This window comes from Macrotis lagotis, chromosome X (assembly GCF_037893015.1).
Source record: "Macrotis lagotis isolate mMagLag1 chromosome X, bilby.v1.9.chrom.fasta, whole genome shotgun sequence".
Lineage (NCBI taxonomy): Eukaryota > Metazoa > Chordata > Mammalia > Peramelemorphia > Peramelidae > Macrotis > Macrotis lagotis.
In genome coordinates this window covers 663,150,977-663,174,922 of record NC_133666.1, presented here as the reverse complement: position 1 = coordinate 663,174,922, position 23,946 = coordinate 663,150,977, and the positions used below count along the sequence as shown (strand labels likewise).

Below are 23,946 nucleotides of genomic sequence, written 5' to 3'. Positions count from 1 at the left end.
AGCAGAATTACATGAAATGAAAGAAGCAAAACACAAGCAGTGGTGGAAATTTCACATTATCTGGACATTTACTAGAGATCTCGTGCCAAATTTAGCCATTCCCAATGCTGACAACTTGAGAGAGATTTGTGGTTCATGCATTAGATTGGGGTAACTTTCCATTTTTTTTCCTTGAGAAGCACCTATCCTGTTATACTAAGGGAAGATGAGAGATAACATCTTGGTCCCCATTAATCATTTGCCTTTTCTCCCTTTCTCTCTTTCTTTAGGTGTCAGACCGATGTGACTATGTTTTCGTCAATGGAAAAGAAATTAAAGGGAAGGTGGATGCCCTTGTGAATTTCACCTATCAATATTTGAGTGCCCCCCTTCACATCACCGTCTGGGTGCCCCGTCTGCCCCTCCAAATCGACATCTCTGACACTGAGCTGAGCCAAGTCAAGGCCTGGAGAGTGCCCATCGTTTCCAATAAGAGGTTAGACCATACATATCAGCACATGCTCTTGTCTCCACTCTGCCAGTGCTCACTTCTTGCATGTCAGTCTTTGTTTCATTATTTCCTGCACCTCACACAATAACATCTACATAGTAGTTGCTCACTCAAGATTTGACAATTGAATAAGATGACTGGTAGATGTTAGATAGAGCTCTAACTCTGGAGTAGGAAGATGTCAGTTCAAATCCACCCTCAAATACTTAACTTACAGTGTGACCCTGGGAAAGTCACTTAATCCCTGTTTGTCTCAATTTCCTCAACTGTAAAATAAGAGATAATATCTTCCTCACAAAGATGTTACAAGGAACAGATGACTTAATAGTCCTAAAGTGCCCAACATAGTAGATGTTCTAAAAATGCTATTATTTTTTCGACTGATTGCTTGGGTCAGACCTTCATTCCTATTCCCTACTCTAAAATAAAATTAAAAAAAGAAACATCAGGCCTTAGCACTGTTTATAGTCAGGGCGAATGATTATCCAGGATGGTTCCAATTTCAGCAAAGAAGGTAGGCAAAGGGCTTAATAAAACTTAATAAAATAATAAACATTTTGGTACAGACTTATGGTTTCATTAGTAGAAGGAGCTCCCAGGATGCAATTTTCCAAGTGCTTAACATACTGTAAGGATTTAATACATGTTTGATGACTGGCTTACTAATTTAGATGAGTCACTTAATAACAGCGTTCAGTTAGCATTTCCAGGTTTACAAAGAGCCTTATAAATATGATCTCACTCGATCCTCACAACTCTGAAAGGTAAAGACCTAATGTGATTTCCATTTTTATAGATGGGGAAACTGAGGTGGAGTAACTTGCCCAGGTCACACAGTTAATAAGTATCTGAGGTTAGATCTTACTGATGACAGATCCAGCACTCTCTCCACTGTGCTACCTACTGGCCAAGTTTTATGTAATTGTTAGTTATTATTATATCAAAACTAGAGCTCACATTCACCTACTACTTCAAAGCTTGTAAATTGTTTTACATACATGATCTCATTTAGTCCTCACTTCAATTTGTGAAGTAAATGTAATTATGGTCCCCATTTTAGTGATATGAGGCTCAGGTAAGGTCTGAATTCAGTTCTATCTCCTATATCATCCAGTACTGGCTTCACTTAACATATAAAGCACTTAACCTGTACCATCTCATTTGATCTCTTAAAAACCCTGTGAGTTATATACGTTGATTATTCCCATTTTACAGATAAGGAAATTGAGAGGGAGAGAGGCTAACTGACTTGCCCAGGATCATCCAGCTTATATGTATCTGAGGGAGAATTTGAACACAGGTCTTCTTGATGATTATTCCCCAACACTTTATTAACTTTACCACATGCTTCTCCTTGTACACTAAGTAAACTTTTTTCCTTGTGTTTTTGAAATTCAATTTATTCTCTCAAAGTGAGAAAAATGAATTTGTATGTGTCTTGCTTTACATAATAGCTGATTGCCTGAAAACCTTCTTAGTATGTATAAATACATTTTAATTTGTAAAATGAATCAGATATTCAGTGCAGTAAAGGAGCTTTCCACCATCGATTATTATTATTCTTTTTTTGTTCTTTGTGTGGGCAATGAGGTTGAGTGACTTGTTCAAGCTCACACAGTTAATAAGTATCACGTGCCTAAGTCTGGATTTGAACTCAGGTCCTCTTGACTCCATTACCAGTGCTCTGTCTACTGTACCACCTACCTGCCTCTCATCAATTATTTTTTAAAGAAAATTTGCCCCTTACCATGTATATAATGTCAGATTTTCATATATCAAATTTGCTTAAAAGTAGGAATCCTCCTACATGGGTCTCCACACCCACATAGTGCTTGCGAAATGAATGACTGGTGGCTACCTATTTGGGCTTTCAGTTCTAGGCATCTGAAAGATAATTTCCTGCCTTAGTTCCTCCCTCCTAAACTGCCAGGACTGGTCCCTTGATGATATAGGAGTTCATCCAGCCTTGAAATGCTACATAAATGTTAGTTATATGCATTCATTTCAAGAGATGAATGATAAGATCTATCAATATGGTGAATGAATGGATGAAAGAATGAATGCATGAATGAATCAATAAACATTTATTAAGTGTTAACTATGTGCCAAATACTAAAAAAGAACTAGAAATATATCATATGAAAAAGACTTGAAGAAATTGGGAAATGAAGAGACCGGGAGGAGACACGATCACTATCTTTCGATATTTGAAGGGCTTCCAATGAAGAAAAATATCATAAGGATTGTTCTTTCTTGTTTCTAAAGATAGCAAGAAAAACAATGCTTAGAAATTTTCTCAACTAAAGGAAAATAATTTTTTAAATTGGAGCTGTCCAAAAATAGATTTAATCCCCCATGGGGTACTAGAAATATTAATCAAAGATGGCGGGACCCAGGTTTTCTAACATGTTTTGCTGCTTACGGAGCTATTGCCTTTTATAGCTGTGTAAGTGTACAGATATCATAACCCTCATTTTACAACTGAGGCTCAGAGAGGTCTAAGCACTTGACTTCACCCTGTAATTAAATCTCAGATCTAAGGTTAAAACATATCTTAATATTCCAAGTCCAACCCACTCTCTATGACACCATGCAATATGTCAGAAATGTCATACAGGTCTCTCCCTGTCTATCCAGTCTTCTTATGTTTTCAGTAATCTACACTCATCATACTGACCTACTTGCAGTAGGGCTCTCCATCTCCCATTCCATTTCGCCTTTGCATTGGGTATCATCCATGCCTGGAATGTTTCCCCTTCTCCCCTTCACTTCTTATAATACCTCTTCCTTAGAGACCTAATTCAAACACTACCTTCTGCAGGAAGCATCCCCCAGCCAATGCCTTCCCTGTACTAACATTCATCTACAATGCATCTGCCTGGTATAAGAGGTAATTAGATGACGCAGAGGGTAGAGCCCTGGACTAGATTATCAAGAAGATCTGAGTTCAAATTCTGCTTCTGACACTTTGACCCTAAGTAAATCAATTTACTTCTATCTGCCTCAGTTTACTAATATGTAAATTTTGACTACCTTACAGGGTTATTGGGCAATAAAATCTTAGAGTGCTATATAAATTCTAGCTTTTATTATATTCCTATTTGTATCATCACTGTTCTCCTTCATTGGAATGTGAGACCTTTGAGGGCAGGGCTCAGCATAGCCCCTAGTACATATTGAGGTCTTACTGTTTATTGATTGGATTAATATATGTATCAGTAATAGTTTGAACAAGCTGATGGTAAAGTTTTTTCCCACACTAAAGTTCTTGGATTTTATTTTTACCTTTCATTTCAGACCCACAAGAGACAGTGATGATGAAGATGATGAGGAGAAAAGAGGTAGAGGCTGTGCCCTCCAGTACCAACATGCAATGGTCCGGGTCCTCACCCAGTTTGTGTCTGAGGACTCAAATCCCTGGGGTCAGTTGAGATATTTACTGAGCCCTGACTGGCAGTTTGACATCACTGACCTGGTAACAGACTTCATGAAATTAGAGGAACCACACATTGCCAAGCTTCAGGAAGGGCGGATTCTGATTGGACGAGAAGTTGGCATGACAACAATACAGGTAAAGAACATCGGTTAATATAATAACAACAATATTACAAAGAAAAATGACTAAAGGTTTTAGGAGCTCTGAACAATAAAATGACCAACCGTAATTCGAGTGGAGCAATAATGAACACTCTTTAGCTACCTCCTGAATGTTACATAATGGGATATGTGTTTTTGGACATGGCTAATTTGGGGTTTTGTTTTGCTTAATTGTACATATATGTTAGAAAGGTTCTGTTTCACTTTTATTTCTTGGGGAGGTGGGAGGGAGAGAAAATAAATATTTACTAACTAAAAAATAAGTTTTTGTAAAATGTGTGCAATGGAGGTAATAATAGTATCAATCATACAGGTTTCAAGGCCTAAAAAAGACCCATACTTTATGCCTTCTTCTCCTATGGAATTGTTAGATCTAGAACCTTAAAAATGTCATTTAGCCAGAGAATTCAGGAGCTTAAAGCTGGAAGGGACCTCAGAGGTGTTCTAATACAATCTGTACATGAGCAGAATCTCTATATAACATCCCCAATAATTGCTCACCCCTGCTCTAGAGTTAACGTATTCTGCTCTCAGAAAGCTTTAATTGATAGGAGCCTGATCTTTTCATTTAAAATTTTAAACTTATTTTTTTAGTTGGAACATATTTATTTTCTCTCCCTCCCACCTCCTCAAGAAATAAAACAAACCCTTTCTAACATATATGTACAATTAAGCAAAACAAATTCCCAAATTAGACATGTCCAAAAACACGTATCTTATTATACAATATTCAGGAGGTAGATGGTATGCTTCATTATTTGTCCACTCAAAAGTTCCTAAAACTTTCAGTGATTTTTTTTTTATTTTGCAATATTCTTGTTATTGTAGTAATCATTCTCTCAGTTCTGCTCACTTTACTCTGCATCAATTTATACAAGTGTTCCCAAGCTTCTCTGGAAGATCCATCTTATCATTTCTTATAAAATAATAATATTCCATTATATATATAAACACATACCATAATTTGTACAGTCATTCCCCAAGTAATAGGCATTTTCTTACTTTCTAGCTCTTTGCCACTACATAAAAGAGCTATTATAAATATTTGGTACATATAGTCCCTCTCTTTCTTTGAGCTCTTTGGGACATAATCCTAGTAGTGAGGTCAAAGGATGTGCACAGTTTAATAACTACTTGGGCATAGTTCCCAATTGCTTTCTGGAATAACTGGAAAAATCCACAACTTTACCAACAGTGCATTCATTGTCTGTTTCCCGTATCTCCTTCAACATTTTGTCATTTTCCCTTTTTTGCCAGCTGATAAGTATGGGGTAGATCTTCAGCATTGCTTTAAATTGCATTTCTTGAATTTTTTGTCATTTGGATGACTTTTTTTTCCATTTAGATTGCTTCCTTCGAAAACACTTCCTCTCTTCCACAGTTGATTGAAGAATAGTTCTTAGTCTTATAAATTTGAATTCACTTCAAAGGACCTTAAAGGATCATTAGACCCTACTCTTTCATGTTGTAGAGAATGAAACAGTAACCCTTTGAGGAAAAATGATTTGCCCAAGATTGCAGCCCTGCTAGGTGCCAGGATTAGGACTGGACCTGGAGTCTTCATCTTCCAGTGGGTTGGCCTTCATTCTGGTTACGCCAGCAGATAAGTTCTCTTAGGCTAAGAGGAAGTTGTTGACATGACAAAAGGATTCTGATCCACAAATGAATTTTAATTGACCTTCCCTGGGCCTCAGTACCTTGACATTTTCTGACCTCTTATTTCCCTTGAATAGTCATTTTAGCCCAGTGCCTATAAAATGTGATTTGAGAAATTTTTTTTAAATAAAGGTTCTCATGCATCTCAATAGTTAAATTAGTAGAAGAGAAACCCATGGGAAATAGCAGTAGAATTTAGATTGTGGTGTGTATTTTCATGCCAGTGAGTGTACCATGTTTTCCCAGGTATAAAGGTTGAGTTGAGCTGGGAAGGACCTTAATGAACCAGAGAACATTTCTAGTAGTCATTCACTCCATCCTGATACCTATGTCTTTCTTTTGTGTCTCCCACTCCCAAAGGTCCTATCACCCCTTTCCGATTCCATCTTGGCTGAGAAGACTGTGACAGTCTTGGATGACAAGGTGGCAGTGACCGACCTTGGCGTCCAACTGGTGGCAGGACTATCCGTCTTCCTCCAGCCCAGCTCCGAAATTAACAAAGCTATCACTGCCACCACCATGGCCGAGGAGCTGCTGCATACTCCGAAGCAGGTAGGATGGGGGTAAGGGGGTCACTGCAGGTGGCAGCTGGGAGACTCATGTGTGAGAACTTTCTAATCTGATGCTGCATTTCCCAAGGTTTGTTCCATCAAGTGTGTGAAGGGGTTTACATAAAGATAAGAGAGGGGGCAATTCGATGGAAGGTGTGACCTCACTTATCAGAGGAAAACAGGTCTATGATCTCCTTATTTCTCAAGCTTTCTTCACCTCCTTATTCCATGATTCTGTATCACAAATCTCTCTTCATGTCAGCCCCTTCTCTCCTCAACTTTCCAGTTGAACTTCCTAAGGTACAACTTTGACTGGATCACCCCCGTACTCAATAAACTCTAGTGGCTCCCTATGATCTCCAACATCAAATAGAAAATCTTCTATTTGAATTTGAAAACCCTTCATAACCCAATCCCTTCCTATCTTTCCAACCTTCTAATACCTCCCTTTCAGACACAAACCCTTCAATCCAATGGCAATGGCTTCCTTGTTGTTCATTAAACAACACTATCTTCCAATTTCATGTCTTTCCACTGGCTCTCCCTAGTGCCTGGAATGCTCTCTTTCCTCACTTCCATCTCATGAAGTTCTGGCTTCCTTCTGGCCTCAGCTGAAATCTTACCTTTTATAGGATGTTCATCAACTTCCAGTCCTTCCTTACATTATATAAAGGGTCTCAACATTTCACAGCAATTTTAAACTATTAAGATATAAAATTATGCTGGCTTTTTGGACATTTATACTTTGAGGATACAAACTTGCGTGAGGTATAAAGTGAGACAATTTCTGGGTAATTTAATCATTAAACATATTTAATAAAAGGATGGTCATTTAGTTATTTCTCTCTCTTTAGATTAAAAACCCACATGCAGGTGGACTTACAGTTTATATGCCCTTAGAAGAGGGGATATTCCTATGGATGACCATCAACTCTCATTGGTTAACAATTAATGAGAGAATGAATATTATTTCAATGAGGGGGGGGCTATATTATAACTGGGGTATATTGCTTCAATCACCCATTTCTTGGTCAAAGAGACTTATCAGTACTATAACACTTGTCGGACAGAAAGGTAGGATCCACATTTTCCCAGACTTGTCAGAGCAAACCCAATGAACAGGACTGCAGCCATTAGCTAAATTTAGAACTCTTTTACTGTCCTCGTAGATGCTAGCCATCCTGGTTCGATATGTCTGTTAGAAAAATTGCTCACACTGGTTGATTTCTAAATAAGGAAATAGAAAAGGGGGAAAAGTTTGGTCCTAATACAATAATTAGCTATCAGTACCAGAGAGAATTAATCATTTCTCATATATGCTATTTGTACACATACAATTCATATACTATATAGTATATAGACTATATATTTTAGGGGAAGCCAGGTGGCACAATACTTGACCTTTAAGTCAAGGAGATTCGTCTTCATGAGTTCAAATATGACCTCAGACATTGACTAGCTATGTGACCTTGGGCAAATCATGTCATCTGTTTCATCTGTCAAATGAGCTAGAAAAGGAAATGGCAAACCTCAAATGGGATCATAAAGAGTTGGGCACAACTGAAACTACTCAACAAACATCTATGCTATTTTATACTTAACAATATGTAGTATACATGCAATAGCATATTTGTTAATATGTATAAATGTACCGACATGTAGACTGTTATATAATACCATGTAGATCTGTTTTTGTATATATGTGTGTGAACACATGGGTATATAGACATATAAGACTATATATACAAATATACCTGCACATATGTGTATATGTGCTGGAATATATTATATATGAAAAAAACAGATGTTATATTATATTGCATACAAATAACATACAGTTATTTACATGTTACCTCCCCCATTAGAAGAGAAACTCCTTAAGATTAGCAACCCTATTTTAGACCTTTTTTGAATCCCCAGCATTGAACAAACTGCTTTGTCACATGATAATTCTTGTTTAATTACCTACTCTACTGAATTGACTAAATTATGAGTATATAATTGTTGGCCATCACTATTTGCATACTTCTAAGAATGGGGAACTCATAGCATCAAAATACTCAACCCATACCATGAGTTCACTGCTCATTGGGGGGATAAAAAGGTCTTTTAGGTTAGTCACGGGCAGAGGGTCTCCATACACAGTCAGCCTGGGGATGAGAAAGAGGGAGCAGCAAAGTGACAAAAGTAGCAATTCCAATCCCAATTCCCAGAGAGAACTAGACCCTGCTGAACCAACTCTAACATTGAGAAATAAAACTGCTGCTCATTCACTGTTACTACCAGATTTATTTTGCCTCATTCCACAAAACAGAAAAGAACTCACGTTGGTTTTATAGCTTGTTTTCATGATTATCTCTACCTAATTTTCTGGAGCGCAAATCCATTCAGATGGGTTTTATAACGGAGTGGTTAGTGGCAAGACAACATCCAAGCTGGAAGAGGGACAGGCCGCCCATCTGTTTAATTTATTTCCTGCCGGAATCATCCCTGTCTTGTGTAATTAACCCATTTCTGCCTTCCTCCTTCAATACTTCCTGTGGGGAATCTTTCATCTTGACAGATGCAGAGCCAGCATTGAGCCAGACAGAGCCAAGCCCACAAATCCTGCCTAGTTATGGAGCCCGGTTCAGGGAGGCTCACATTGTGTTTCTGTGCACTGAAATCAGAAGGGTCTTTGTAGAGCTGACTGGCAACCATCCTTACACTATCCAGTTTGGAGCAGTCCACACAGGAGTCTTGGACCAGAGAAATGACTCAAATAGGCTATAGTTCCATTGTTGCCTCCTTTGGGCGGTATGGGACATGGAAAGAGCTCCCATTTAGCCTCAAAATTTGTAGTTCAAAGCCCACCTCTAAGTCTTAAACTACCTTGATAAGCTACTTTCCCTCTCTGGGCTTGCTTCCTTCTGGAGGTATGGGACACGGAAAGAGCCCAAGATTTAGCCTGAGTTTGTAGTTTCAAAGCCAGCTTTAAGTCTTAAACTACCTTGATAAGCTACTTTCCCTCTCTAAGGAGATTAGTTTAAAGAACATCTAAGATTCCCTTTTGTTCTAAATCTATGATTTTGTGACTTCACTCGATCATTGCCATTATTTTTCTTGACTGAACAGTATGAATGAATGAATAAGCATTAACTAAACTCTTATGTAAAAATCACAGAATCACAAAATTTCAGAGTTGGAAGGGACTTCCATAGAGAATTCTCACTTTTTTCCCCATATTTCTAAATAATATAATGGTGTCAAAGAGAAGGAAGTATAGCCAATGTGATGATGTTTGTCTTTCATTCTTGAAGAAGACCATGACATCAAGGAGGTGATACCATGACAAGCACTTGAACTAGAGTGGAGTGAGCTGTGCTAAGATCACCATTTCATTTTCTTCTTCAGAGTTACCTGGGTCCAGTGGCCACATATGAATCAGGAAGATTGGGGAGAGCCCTGGATGTGAGGTAGTCAGGGTTAAGTGACTTATCCAAGATCATACAGCTAGTAAGTATCTAAGGTTGGATTTGAACTCAGGTCCTTCTGATTTCAGGGATGGCACAGTACTCACTCTGCCACTGAGGTACCCTATCACCAATGTATTGTAGCCTAAAATGATGGGAAATGTATTTCAGTTGCAGTGAGTAAATCCAAACTTATGAGTCCTATCTCTGCTTCATTTTAACTTAGTGACTTTGGGCAAGTCATCTGACCAGCTTCCTCATCCGTGAAATGGAAATGCTACTAGTTAGACTATATATCTTTGGCACAGGGTCATCATGAAAGATGTATGCTAAACCTTGATATGTTCAAGAGAAATGAGTAGATACCACTTGGAATCTTGAGAAGAAAGGGTTGACATTTTGTTCAGGAATCATAGCCTTTTCCCATAGGAAAAAGTAAAGCCAGGTGAGGCACTGATTAAAATACCATACTGGGCTAAATCCTCTATTGTTTCTCCCTTTGGAAAGGCTGCTGCACCTGGAGCCAGGAAGAATGAATTTAAACCCAGTCTCAGATATTCCCTGCCACTTAACCTCTATTTGCCTCAGGTTCCCCATTTATAAAATGGGAATAATAAGAGCACCTATCTCCCAAAGTCATTATGAGGAACAAATGAGATAATATTTGTAAAGTGCTTAGCACAGTGTCTGGAACCTAACCTGTATTTAATAAATATTTCTTTTCTTCCTTTGGAAGCAGTTTCACTTAATAAAAGTTTGTGTGAAGAGGCCAACCCTCTAAACACTTGAGAAATGCAAATGATATCTTACTCAGCCCAACTCTCCCTGGAATCTGCTTATGAATTTCCAAAATGAAAGGAAAGAAAAAAAAGTATTCTAGTAATCACAATGGCTCAGTGCTCTCCTGGAGATAGAGACTCCCTCCTATGCTAATAATGACACACCACAAATGTGTCCGCAATGGGCAACTCCCAGTCATGTTCTGCCATTTACCATCAGGTTGCCCTGACTCCAAGCCCAACACACTCACTACTCTACCACACTAAGTACTGAACATTAACCAGGATCTTGGTTTATCTCTGGCAAGGAACATTAGGTAACTAAATAAACTTGAGAACTCTGATAGAGCAATTAAAGTAAACTAAGTTAGCATCCAATGTGGGTCTCCCCATTTGAGGTTGTGTTTGAGCAAGTACTGGTCAATAAATATCCTTTTAAAGGGGAAGAAAAAGGAAGGAGACTTGCTGGGAGACCCAAAGAGATTTTTGTTTAAGATTTGAGATAACTAAGATCATGTGAAGGTCAGTAACTAGGGAATGAGAGGTTATACAGGTGGTTGCTTAAGACCTCTTTCTGATGAGAAAGAGGAATCTTTCTGATTTCTTCTACTCTAAAATCTTCAGTGGTTCCTTTTTGTCTCTAGGATCCAATGAAAGCTCCTTAACCTGAAATTTAAGACCCACTCTACCTTTCCTTCATAGCTTTATTTCATATTATTTACTCCCATTCACGTCCTCTATTTTCTGTCCAAATTAAACTACTCATTGTTCCACAAATTTGGGAGGAGGCTATGTAATACAGTAGAAAGAAAACTGAACTTGGCCCGAAATCTTGTCTCAGGTTTTCATAAGATCTCTAACTCTGGACCTTGAATTCCTAATCTATAAAATGGACATATTAGAATCTATGGCCTTTAAGGTCCCTTACAACTTTAAATCAATAGTCTTGTGACATTCTAGACAAACATTTTATTTCCTAAATCATGCTATTGGTGTCTAAGGCAAGTAACACCAAATGATACCAATGAAATGTGGCACTAATCATGTCCTCAAATCAGTATTAGGGTAGAAGTATCTTGATGCTATCTTCATAGGGAGAGAGAAACCCTGTACTGGGAAGCCAGAGAGCTTGAGATTCCTTTGAATAGTCTCATTCTGGAGAAGAAAGGGGTTAGACAGTGAAAGAACTGACCTGGTGTGGAGACCATGGCAACAGATGGAGGCAATATACCATCTGGTAGCTTCCTAATTTAACTAATTATTCTTGCCAACTAGTTTCTGTGCTGCTGAATGAGTGAAAATTCTACCAACATTTAAAATAGAGGAAAGTGTTTAAATTGCAATCTTTTCCAAGCACTATTTAAAATTTTTGCAACTTTTGATTCTCAGGACCCTGGAACATAGCCTCAGTCACATCGCCCTAGTTACAGCTTCACTTACAAGCACTCACATTGGCTTCCATTTCTCTGCCTCTCAGAATCCTTTTGAAGTGCCACCTCCTCTATAAAGCATTACCTCATCCTTGCCGTGTTCTCTTTCCAGATTTTCCTTGAACCCTCTGTGTGGATCGTTCCTTTATATCCATCTCACTCAAAATGACATCATCAATACTTGTAACCAATATTGTAACCCCTTGAATAAAATGGAAACTCTTACAAGGTTAGGTCGGGTCCCATTTTATTCCATAAATTAAATGTATATTTGAGGAGATAAAATATGGATAAAAGAATAATATTTTAGAATCACAGAGTTAGAAGGAGGGCATCTCATTCAAGCATGCCCTCTGTAATGTCCCTGACAAGTGATTGTCCTCTGTTTGAAGACTCCCAATGAGGGATAATTCATTTCCTAAGGAGAGAGTCAATTCCACTTTGGGGGTCACATGGTTGAGGATGTTTTTTTTGATATAGAGATGAAATCTGCTTACCTGAAACCTCTACGAGTTGCTCCTTGTTCTGACCTCTGACTTGAGTCTCATCCCCTTTCTGAGAGACAGCCCTTCAAAGACTTGAAGACAGTTGTTCCTCCTCCATCTCCCCCATTTCCAAGTCTTCTGTTTCCTTCTGGAAGACCTCAGATAAAGGTTCTCTAAAACTATTTCTCCCCAGTGGATGGCTTTGTTTCTTTCCCCCTATTTTCCAAGAAGATTTTTTTCCCTGGATTTCTTTTTTACCCCAATCACCCTCTGCCATGTAACATATTTATTTAAATTCCCCTGCCCCAAACTGTGCCTTGCTACCAGCTGGGTATCAGCTTTCACATAATAGCAACTATGATACTTTCCCCAGCATGCTATTTCTTGAATCAAAAAGTGACAACCTAGATCAGAACCATTCAACTGATGTTCGATCATACGAACTGTTGGCAGTGATGAGTATGACTAATGATGGTGAAGAGGAAGGTTAAGTATACCACAGGCCTTCACTAGGTTTATAGAGTATAAAAGAGAGGAGTATCTCATACATGGAGGGATTTAAAGACTAGTCTTTTCATTCACTGTAGGGTAACCAAAGGCATTTTGCTTGAGGAGAGGTCTTGGGAGACAGTAGAGAAAAAAAGACTGATAGGCAGGTAGATCAAGACAGTGACAAAAAAGGAGCAAAAGTGAAAAATAAGGAATAGTAAGTGATTGTAGCATAGACTTAGAGTCAAGTTAGAAAGTTCAACTACCAAGAAAACGTCTTTCATTTTCCAGAAGATGTGAAGCTATGTTCTTCTCAAGTACCCAATGGGTCCCATCTCATAGGACCTTTACAATGCACATGATTCACAGTAGCAGTGAAGGGATAGATCGGGAATGCTGCTTGGGATGCATGGATCCCTATAGATTCCACTTAGAAGTCTAATCCTCTCTCTGGAATAGGACTTCTTTTTTTGTTGTTCCTTTGGGTTTTTCTCAGAATCATAATTTTAAATTCATCAAATAAAATACAAAGGATGCCAAAGGAAATCAAACATAATTTAAATATATTCATCAGGGGCAGCTAGGTGATACAGAGGATAGAGCACTGGCCCTGGAGTCAGGAGTACCTGAGTTCAAATCCAGTCTCAGACACTTGATAATTGCCTAGCTGTGTAACCTTAGACAAGTCACTTAACCCATTGCCTTTCCAAAAAGAGCATCTAAAATTCAACTGAATACATTCATCAAGATATATGTTTCTTTCAAAGTTCATGTACTCCAAGTAAAGAATCCATTCTCTAAATTCATGTGAAATTGGTTTTATCTCTTTGTCCACATTCCTTATATTTCCTCATATTCAAAAACAGATATTTTCTTTCATGTTCTCCAGGTATTCACCATGTGGAAAGAAATAGAGACTTATCTGCATCCTTTCTAGATGTCAGTTTTACTCAAGATTGTTTTCCCTAAATATTGATGTGTCCATTGAGGAAAATCATGAAAGGAGTATCTCTGTTTTAGCCAGACACATCCAGGAATTTGGATGATATAGTAGATGGAGTCAGGAAGACCAGAGTTCCAATCCAGCCTTGAACACATTAGCTGTATGCCCCCTCACAAGTCACTTCAACACTGTCTGCCTCAGTTTCCTTCTCTGTAAAATGAAGATAATAGCAGCATCTCTTCCACAGGAGGATGAATTAACATCAGGCAAGCCCCTTGCAAACCCTCCATAAATGCAAGCTGTTGAGATCCCAAAATCTGGAATATCATTTTAAAGGAAATCATAGCTTTTGACATCTACCCTCTTTTCTCACAAGATAAGCAGACCACCCTACTTCAAGCTTTCATTATCTCTAATCTGAACTTTTAATATGTTCCCTAATCAGTCTCCCTACTGCCAAGCTTTACCTGCCAGGAAAGCCAGACTATGTCACTCCCCCCCTCAAAAATCTTCAATGGTTCCCTGTTGCCTCCAGGATAAAATGCAAATTTCTTAGCTTGATATTTCAACCCCATTTGCAATCTGGCTCCAGCCTACCTTTCCACACTCTCCTTCACATACTCCTCATTCCAACCAAACTGGATCACTTGCTATTCCCAGGACTTCCAACTCACATATGACTGGTTCACATAAGTCATTCCCCTATGACTTTGGTCTTCTTCTCTCATCTATCCTAGGGACTTCAAGGCTCAGCTTATGTGCCATCTTCTTTCTGAAGCTTTTCCTGATTTTACACACACACACACACACACACACACACACACACACACACACACACACACACACAGACACTCCGGGTGTTAATACTCTCTCCTCCCCAAATTGTCTTCTATTTATTTCCAATTATCCAAAGAGCATTTATTAAATGGTGAGGATACAGAGAAATACTAAAAGCAGCCACTGCCTTCCTGGCAGTGTCCTGGAAAAGACAACATATAATAATTAAGTGCATGTAAGAGATATACAGAATAGATAGAAGGTAATCTCAGAGTGGCAGGCATTGGCTTCTGGAGAGACCAGAAAATAAATAGGTATTCCACATGCATTCTAGTCACATTCTAGCAAACAAGACAACATATAAATTTTGTTCTTGTGGTATTTCAGTTACATCCAACTCTTTGTGAACCCATTTTGGGTTTACTTTGCAGAGATAGTGAAGGGTTGGCCATTTTCTTCTCCTATGTCATTTTACAGATAAGGAAACTGAGGCAAACAGGGTTAAGTTACTTACCCAGGGTCACAGAGTTTGGGAAGATGTCTTCTGAGTGCAAGCCCAATACTCTATTCACTGTGCCACTACATATAACATATACACAGAGTAGAAGACTAATCTCAGAGAGGAAGGCATTAACTGCTGGGGAGAACAGAAAAGCCATCCCACTAACAGAAGGTAGAATTTGATTTTGAAAGGATTTCAGAGGAGGAAGTGGGAAGAGAGAGCATTCCAAGCAAAGGGGACACTCATATCAAAGCAAAGAGATGGGAAAAGGAATCAGTTTTCAAGTCAGAGAACTTGAGTTCAAATTCTACCTTTGACACTTTCTCTGGGCCTCATTTCCTTCATCTGTAAAATGGGGGGAGGGCAGATTGGACTAAATATTCTCTAAGGATCCTTTTAGTTCTGTATGCTTTATCTGTTTCCATGTTCTATCCCCTCAATAGGGCAGTTAGGTAAACAGCAGACAGAGTACCAGTTTTGGAATCAGGAAGACTTATCTTCCTAAGGTCAAATCCGGAAACAGACACTGGTGATCCTGGGCAAATCACTTAACCCTATTTTTCTCAGTTTCCTCATCTATAAAATGATCTGGCAAAGGAAATGCCAAATCACTCCAATATCTCTGCTAAGAAAACCCCAAATAGAGTCAAGGATAATCAGACAAGATTGGAACAACTCAACAATGGTGTATTTGCATACTCTATTCTTCAATAAATTGTAAGTTTTTTTAGACAAATGGGGTTTTTCCTTTTTTTTTTGCCCCCTTTGTATCCCAGAGTGGATCTTTTATGAGTGTTTTAGTTTGAATTGGTGACTTTAGAAAGAGGGAAGAAAGTTTTGAGACATGCATCAGTCATAGCCATTAGTGGACACTATTATTTAGCTTTGTGCAAGCTTCTCAGATAGAACATTGTACCAACCAGATGCTGGGTAGGTAGAAGAAGCCATACTATCCAAGCAAAGCTGAATCACCAAAATGACTTGAGAAACTAGTTGAGAGTAGCTGAAGGACAAGCAGAAGATGAAGAGGAAGTTGAAGACTATTTGACTTCCTCCCATACCTTCAATCAGACAGCATGCAATATAGAAATCAGTGCTGACTCTGAGAGATCATGCTTCACTGGCCTTGAATTTCATCAACCCTCTCATTAGGAGGAGCTAATAATGGCCATTCTCTGATTCCCAGGCCATCCAGAGAGAATTAGTTGCTCTTGTCATCTCAGTGACACTAAGAAAGGGGAAGTTGCAATAACCAACTTTTTAAAAAGAGCTAGAAAAGAAAGAGGAAAGAAAAGAGGAAAAACAAATCAGCTAGACCTGAGAAATGTTTACTTGGAGTGGGTAATTAATGAGCTTCATGAGCAATTGTCATCTCAGCTCTTGAAGTGTTCAGAGAAGGGCAGCCTTTTTACAGATAAGATGGACCCATCCATCTTCATCTCTTGATAGTAATTGGAGGACCCTGTCATGGGAATCAAAGGGGATTTATTGATGCAGTTCATCTGATTTGCAGAAATGCCTCTGAGAAGGACAGAGTCCTAAATCATTCCTGGGCGGGTGGTGTTTTTTTTAAGTCTTTTAGAGTTTCTAATCTTCAGGGAAATTCACTGGTTTCTCCTGAGAAAATCCCATGTTCCACTTCCCTTTCATGAGCTGTTTGGAAGAACTTAATCCAAATTGTTGCCAAGGCAAGAAATTGTTTTGGTCTTTATCGAGAATTTAAACTGTCTACCATTATTTTATACTGATATAATTCTCTACATGGAAAGAGAAATCAACATTGAAACCAAATTTGGCATGAGCTTTCTTGCTTGGTCTCCTCAGTTTAGAATACCTGGGGCTCAACATAACTCTTGAGCCTCATAATTTAGTAGATTTTGTATTTTTTAACATATGAAAATAAAATAAGATGTTCATCAGAGCTGTGTGGCCTTGGGCAAGCCACTTAACCCCATTTGCCTTGTAAAAAAAAAAAAAAGATGTTCATCAGAGATTTCTGTTTCTTATGGGTTTCCCTCTAAAATGTGAATTCTTCTGGATTAAGGGTTTTTTCAACCTGGAATTGACAGGCTCCCACATGATTCCTGGATAGATTTCAGGGGATCTGTGAATTTGGATGAGGAAAAATAATTAAAATTTTATTTTCATTATCCTCTAATTGGAAGTTAGTATTTTTTCTAGTCACTTAAAAACCATATACACAATTCTGAGAAGGGAACACCATACTGTCCAAGGGGTCCAAGACACAAAAAAGTTAATGAACTCTTTTTCAAAATACTCTTCTTTCATAAATTCATAGTTCTAAAGATGTAAAACCTCAGAGGCCAATCCAACGCTTTCATTTTAGATCAGGAAACTGAGGTACAGGAATTCTCCCTAGCCTTATAGCATGCCCTACAATATTCTCCATGTTAGCATCATCCTTTCCATTTTCACCTTCTCTTGTGACCCCATTACCCTTTGAGAATGGCCACAACTCCATTTCACTTCAAATTTCCAATCCCGTGTGAATCCCTAAGTCCTCTGCCCTCTCCTCCTACCAGACAGATTTTCCCTCTACAGGTCCCTGAAGGCTTTGCTGATCACAGTTTGAAAATTAAATATTCTTCCCACTCAAATCTACTGCTGGGCTAACCATCCCTCATTGTTTTCAGAGAAATGGTCTAAATTAACCAGAAGCCTAGCAATTCCCTTTGTTTATAACCAGAGTGTAACAAATGAAAACCAGGACAATTCTGCAAATTTGTGTGATGATTGTGCAGTAACAGGATGGGGAGGTTGCTCTCCATAGGTAATGTGGATCCAGATTATTCCAAGGCACTGGCTTGCACACTGATGAGGCCATTTGTATTGTAAGGCTTGGGACAGATGCAACCAATGTCTATTTTTTAAAAGATAAGATACCAACAGCAGCAGGTTTCTACTCCTGAAGGGGATATGATTGTATGGGGCATAGGAGCAGGATCTAACCCAGCTATAGTTGGAAATAGAATAAGGTAACCTCAGGGAAAGAAAGAGGAAAGGCTGCCAATATGGCAGAACCTTCATTTGTCAGCAGTTACAACATAGGATCATAGCTATAGAGATGGGGGTCTTTGGAGGTCATCTGGTCCATCTCCCTCATATTACACATGAGGAAATGGAGTCACACAAACATGTGAGAAAACTTGCCCAAAGCTCCAGGACTGGACTGGAATTTGAACCCAGTTCTTTCCACTGTACCATGGGATATAGAGACTGGAGAAAGAAAATAATAATAAAAATAAAAATAGCAGGAGTTTCCCAAATACTCTCATTTTAGGAAAGAGTCATAGATTTGAAGTCACAGACCCTGAGTTCAAATCTTATCTCTGCCACTTAATCAATAAACAATGATTAAACCCTTAAAATTTGTCAATGACTATTGGAGAATACAAACACAAAAATGAACTATCTTTTTCTTCAAAGAATTGATTCATTGTCATACTGCCTGGGTGAACTTGGGTGAGTCCTTTCCTTCTGATTTCTCATGTGTTAAACATGTCTCTCCAGCCTGTGTTAATGGCAAACAATAACAAGCACCTGCTATTGAGTGAAAGGGTTGGGGAGATGGATTTCACAAGTCGCTACTAGTTTTGCATCTATAATCACTGAAGAGGAGACGATTCGCTTGCTCAGAAACCGGGTATCCAGAATATTGGAATGCAGAAAACTTCCCTGAGGAAGGAAGGAAGGAGGATTCCATGGAAAGAGCTCAAGATGTGGAGTCAAAGGTTCAAGTCTCACTTCTGTCACCTACTAGTGTGTGACCTGGGTCAAGTTGCCTTGAGGGACCAGAGAATTGCAAGGGAGCTCAGTTGTCCCTTGGATTAACTTGAGGAATCCCAAGGAAAGGAGATGTCTGAAAGCAGCCCATTGAACAGTTCTAATTGTAGGTAGGGAAGCCAAGTGGAGCACCAGGCTTGACTTAAAATTCGGCCTCAGATACTTCCTAGCTGTGTAACCCTGAGTCACTTCACCCTGTTGACCTGTTTTCTCATCTGTAAAATGAACTGGAGAAAGAAATAGCAGACCAGTCTTTGCCAAGGAAACCCCAAATAGGTGACAAAGAATTAGGCACAACTGAACAATAGCAATCGTTGGAAAGGTTTTCCTGATTTCAAACATAAATGGAGCTCTCTGGAGCCTCTAGCATCGGCTCCCGATTCTACCTTCTAGGAACAAATAGAATCAAGTTTATCCCTTCTTCCTAAACCCAGTTCTTTAAGTCCCCTATGTTAGCCCTTAATCATTCCTGGGTCTCAGTTTTTCTGTTAAAAAAAAAAGAGAAGATTGGACAAGACAGCCTCTGAAGTCTTCTCCAACTCTAAATCTATGGTCCCATGATGCTTCCAGATATAGAATCTCAAAAACAGAAAACCCTCCCTCCACCTCATTATTGTTCACCTAAACCTTTTCAAAGAACCAGGATTCCAGAGGGGACACCCCTCATCTTCTCACAAGACCCAGGACCCAAAAACCTAAAGGCCAGAACCAAGGGATAAGGAGCATGAATTGGGACAAGCCATCTCACCCCAGATCAAATAGTGCTCCTAAGAAGCTCCAATTGAAACTCAAATCACTATGTGTGCCAACACTTTGCTTTCAGTATGCTTCTAATGGTGATTTCTGCAGGTACTATCCACAGAGAACAAAGACAGCACAATTCAACCAGGGACCCAATGCCAAGCTGCCTGGGAGGAAACAGCCCATCACCAACATCTTACTGACATGGAAATGGAATGGGCGTTCCTATCTACTCCAAGGGTGGAATAGGTTCAGGCTTGAAAGAAAAATGCATTCGTTTTTCAGCTCCTCAAGCAAAGGAAAAAGGAATCTGCCAGGAGACTGGGGAGTCTGAAGAGAAGAGGAAGGGAGGGGGGGAGAGGTGTTGTTTTCTTTTTTAATGCTTGCTTCTAGAAATATGTTCAAAGGCTGGTTCTCTTTCCTTCTTTTCCTTCATATCTCCCTTCCCTTCTCTCACTTCTCCCTCCTGCAAAGAGTCTCTGCAAAGAATGAGCTTGGTGCTTTGACTTCCCCCACCCACTGAGGGGAAAGAGGGGGACAGCAATTGGAACATAAAGACTCAGTCTAATTGTACTGATCATTTTCTGGGGAGACTCTCTCTGCTTTCCATGCTCAGGCAGCAGTTTTTATAAATCACCCAAATTAATGCTTAATGAGTGGAGATTTTTTTTAAGATTATGACCATGGTAATTATGTTAAATCTATATTTGTACGTGTTAAGTGAAAGTGATTTCTTAGTCTTTGAAAGGCGTGATAGATTTCCTGCCCCAGTTCAAGAAGAAGCTGCCTCCAGACCTCAGGGAGGATGTTTCCTCATCCCTTATCTAGTTTAAAGGATTTAGCTTTGGAGTCCTGATTAAGATTAGGGTTAGGACAATTTTCTAAAGGAATGAGATGTTTTCTTCAAAGTGGTTTCTTTATTTGTATTCTTTAGAAAGGTGGGTGGTCTAAGCAGGGAGATTTTATAAAACTTTAGAATCAAAGATTAGATTTCATTTTTTCAGATGGGGAAACTGAGGTCCAGAGAAATTCATTGAATTATAGATTTGGAGATGAAGGAGTCTTGGAGGGTGAGTTCAATCCCTTCATTTACAGACCAGAAAACTGAAATGAGAGATTCTTAGGATCATAGATTTAGAGTGAACTTAGAGGTCAATGAGACTGCCCCCCTCATTTTGTAGGTAAATGACATACCCAGGAGACACATAGCTGGTAAGGATCTGAGACAAGATGCAAATTCCCTGTATGTATGAGCATCCAAGGTGAAAGGAAGCAATATCTTCCTCCAAAGCTTGCCACCCACATGCTAGAAGACAAAAGGTCCCCTGAGCGAGCCAGTGGGGCACAAAGAGAGTCGGGGCCGAGGTGGGAGAGAGGCACCACCTCGCCTAAGTTAGGAAAACTGGAGCAGGTCAAAGCTCCCTTGTTCATCAAAGTGGAACCAAGTCTGTGAGCAACCTCTGTATTTTCAGGCTGGGAAACTGTGTCAAGAAATATTTTTTTTAAGAACTGTATCATCTAGCTCAACACTCTCATTTTACAGCTGAGAAAACTGAGGCCCAGAGAGGGTAAGTACCTCACTGAAAGTCACACAGGTGGTAAATAGGAGAACTAGATTAATAGCTTTGACTTGGAATCAGGATCTGGATTCAAATTCTGTCTCAGACATCTATAACTTTCTTTGCTTTCTCCTGTTTCAATTGCCATATCTGTAAAATGAAGGGGCTGACTGCTAAGGTACCTTCCATCTATAAATCCATGATCCTATGACTTCAAGCCTTCAGATACAGAGTACCTTCAATGACATCATAGTTACCTCCAGTAGGAAAACCATTTCCCCTTAATGGAACTCAGCTTCCACAACTAGAAAAAAATAGATGTACTATATTTTATATAATATAATATTACTTAACAGAATAGATAATGGCCAACTCATAGGTTTGTTACAGGGGATCAACAAAAGCATGATTTGTGCAAGAGCTCGGAAAACAGCAAAGTCCTTTGCAAGTCACTGGTATTTATTACATTCTGATGATTTTCCCATTTCTCTTTTAGGAAGCTGTGGTCAGCATGTGGATCCAGTTCAATGATGGCTCAGTGACACCATTGGACATCTATGACCCCAAGGACTTCTCCCTCTCAGCCACATCATTAGACGAAACCATCGTGTCCGTGCACCAGGGTCATGAAATGAGGTGGCCCCTCGTGGTGGCAGAAGGGGAAGGGCAAGGTCAGATTGTCAAAGTTGACATGATGATCTCTGAGGCCTGCCAAAAGTCTAAGCGCAAGAGTGTGTTAGCCATGGGTGTGGGCAACATTAAAGTCAAGTTCGGACAGAATGATGCCTTCTCTAACCCAGGAGGGGATTATGACGGGGATGATCTAGAGAACCATGCCAGTGATCGCCGACAAAAGGGCCCAGACCAGGAACGGTTCGGCCAGGATGGACGATACTTTGGAGGTTCCATTGACCGAGAGGAGGGTGTTCTCCGTAAAGTCACCACTACTGTCAAATCGCTGATCAACAATAAAGTGGTGAAAAATAGCAAACTGGATGGAGGCCGACTATCTGGTGATGGCCAGCTACAGAACATCCCCATTGACTTTACCAATTTCCCTGCCCAAGTTGACCTCCCAAAGAATAGTGGTGGGCTGGAAGAAAATGACTTGGTCCAAGCTGCGAGGGGTTTAAGTGACCTTGAGATAGGAATGTATGCACTTCTAGGGGTCTTCTGTTTGGCCATCCTTGTCTTCCTGATCAATTGTGCCACTTTTGCCCTCAAATACCGTCACAAGCAAGTGCCAATAGAAGGCCAGGCCACTATGACCCACTCCCATGACTGGGTCTGGTTGGGCAATGAGGCTGAGCTATTGGAGAATTCTGGAGATACGTCACCCCAGCAAGATGAGCACACCACAATTATAGACCGGGGACTCGGCTATGAAGAAAGTAACCACCTCCTCTTGAATGGCAACACACAGAAGCATGTTCAGAGCCAGATTCACAGGTCGGCTGACTTAGGGGGGAAACAAGAAAAAGAACAAAAACCTGACCCTCTACACTCCCCCACTTCCAAAAGGAAGCGGGTAAAATTTACCACCTTCACAACAATACCTCCAGATGATGGCTGCCCCACTGTCAACTCCATTCTCGGTAGCAACGATGATGACATCAAATGGGTGTGCCAGGACATGGATCTGGGAGACTCCAAAGAACTAAGAAACTATTTGGAGAAATTCAAAGACAAAGTGTAGGGTCTTCTGACTGAAGGACCCACCACACCTTGATGCCTTCAGTTCTATATTATATATTGGTACCGACAATGAAGTGGGACAGAAGTTGGGAGGGAGGGGGGCGGGGGGGAGGCAGGGGAATCCACCACAAACAATATAGCAGTTTCTGTAGCTGGGAAAGACAATTTTGCTATATGGTTTTTCAGTAGCTGGTGATTGCAATTTTGGAGCAATCTGAACACTTGAGAAAGCAATGGACTGGTGAAGGTGATGAACTGGGCAAGGTGAGGGCATATGAAGATTATTTTATGAGAAAAAAATACAGACAAGTTACCAAAAATTATTTGTTAAAAAAAACAAAAAGGTAAATAAAAAGACAGAAACAATAATCTGTTTATATTTCTAATAAAGCAGCAAAATATAAAAATAGGGTCTGCTAAGAGACGTTGTAAATTTTAACTCTGCATTTCTTCTTCTGAAGACACCCTGTGGTACTCAGAATGGAGGTCGGAAGGAGGCTTCCATCTATTTTAATTGTCTCTTTTGATGAAATTGAGAATGCTTTCTAAATCTTTCCTTGGAATTGGATTTTTCTCTCTTAATTTCTTCTTTTCTCCTTTTCTCATCTTCCTTCTTTTCTTTTTTTTTTTGTTTGATCCCTCTTCAATTTCTACTTCTAAAAACTGAGGTGGATTTGATTCACAAAATGAACTGTAAATTACATTTCTCCTTGGGATAAGATCCTCAATGTAGTCTAAACTTAGCCCTCCTGTGGAATATGATTACATCATTTCTGTGCAGTAACAACCTTATTGGTAGGTGTTTGTATCCCCCAACCTGAGCTCCTTTGTTTCTCCTGGGACAGAAGGTGTCAATGATCATTGACTACCGGCTGGTACATGCTCACTCAAGAAGGATGGCAGGTATTTCCATGATTTACCCAACCCTGTATGAATCACATAGTTGTCAGTATGAGAGTTCTTTGATTTTTCTCAACTCTTTATAGAGTGGGAGAA

General features: G+C 39.5%; 1 protein-coding gene across 1 annotated transcript in view; it reads left to right on the top strand.

Annotated features, from left to right (window-relative positions):
• Positions 1-23,025, top strand: part of TMEM132C (transmembrane protein 132C) — a 540,167-nt gene extending 517,142 nt beyond the window's left edge. The window contains exons 6-9 of the mRNA XM_074205334.1: positions 270-475; positions 3,788-4,061; positions 6,104-6,295; positions 21,752-23,025. Coding sequence (XP_074061435.1) covers positions 270-475; positions 3,788-4,061; positions 6,104-6,295; positions 21,752-22,951 — 1,872 coding nt within the window. The 3' untranslated portion in view covers positions 22,952-23,025. The remainder of the gene's footprint in view (positions 1-269; positions 476-3,787; positions 4,062-6,103; positions 6,296-21,751) is intronic.
• The last annotated feature ends 921 nt before the right edge of the window (positions 23,026-23,946 follow it).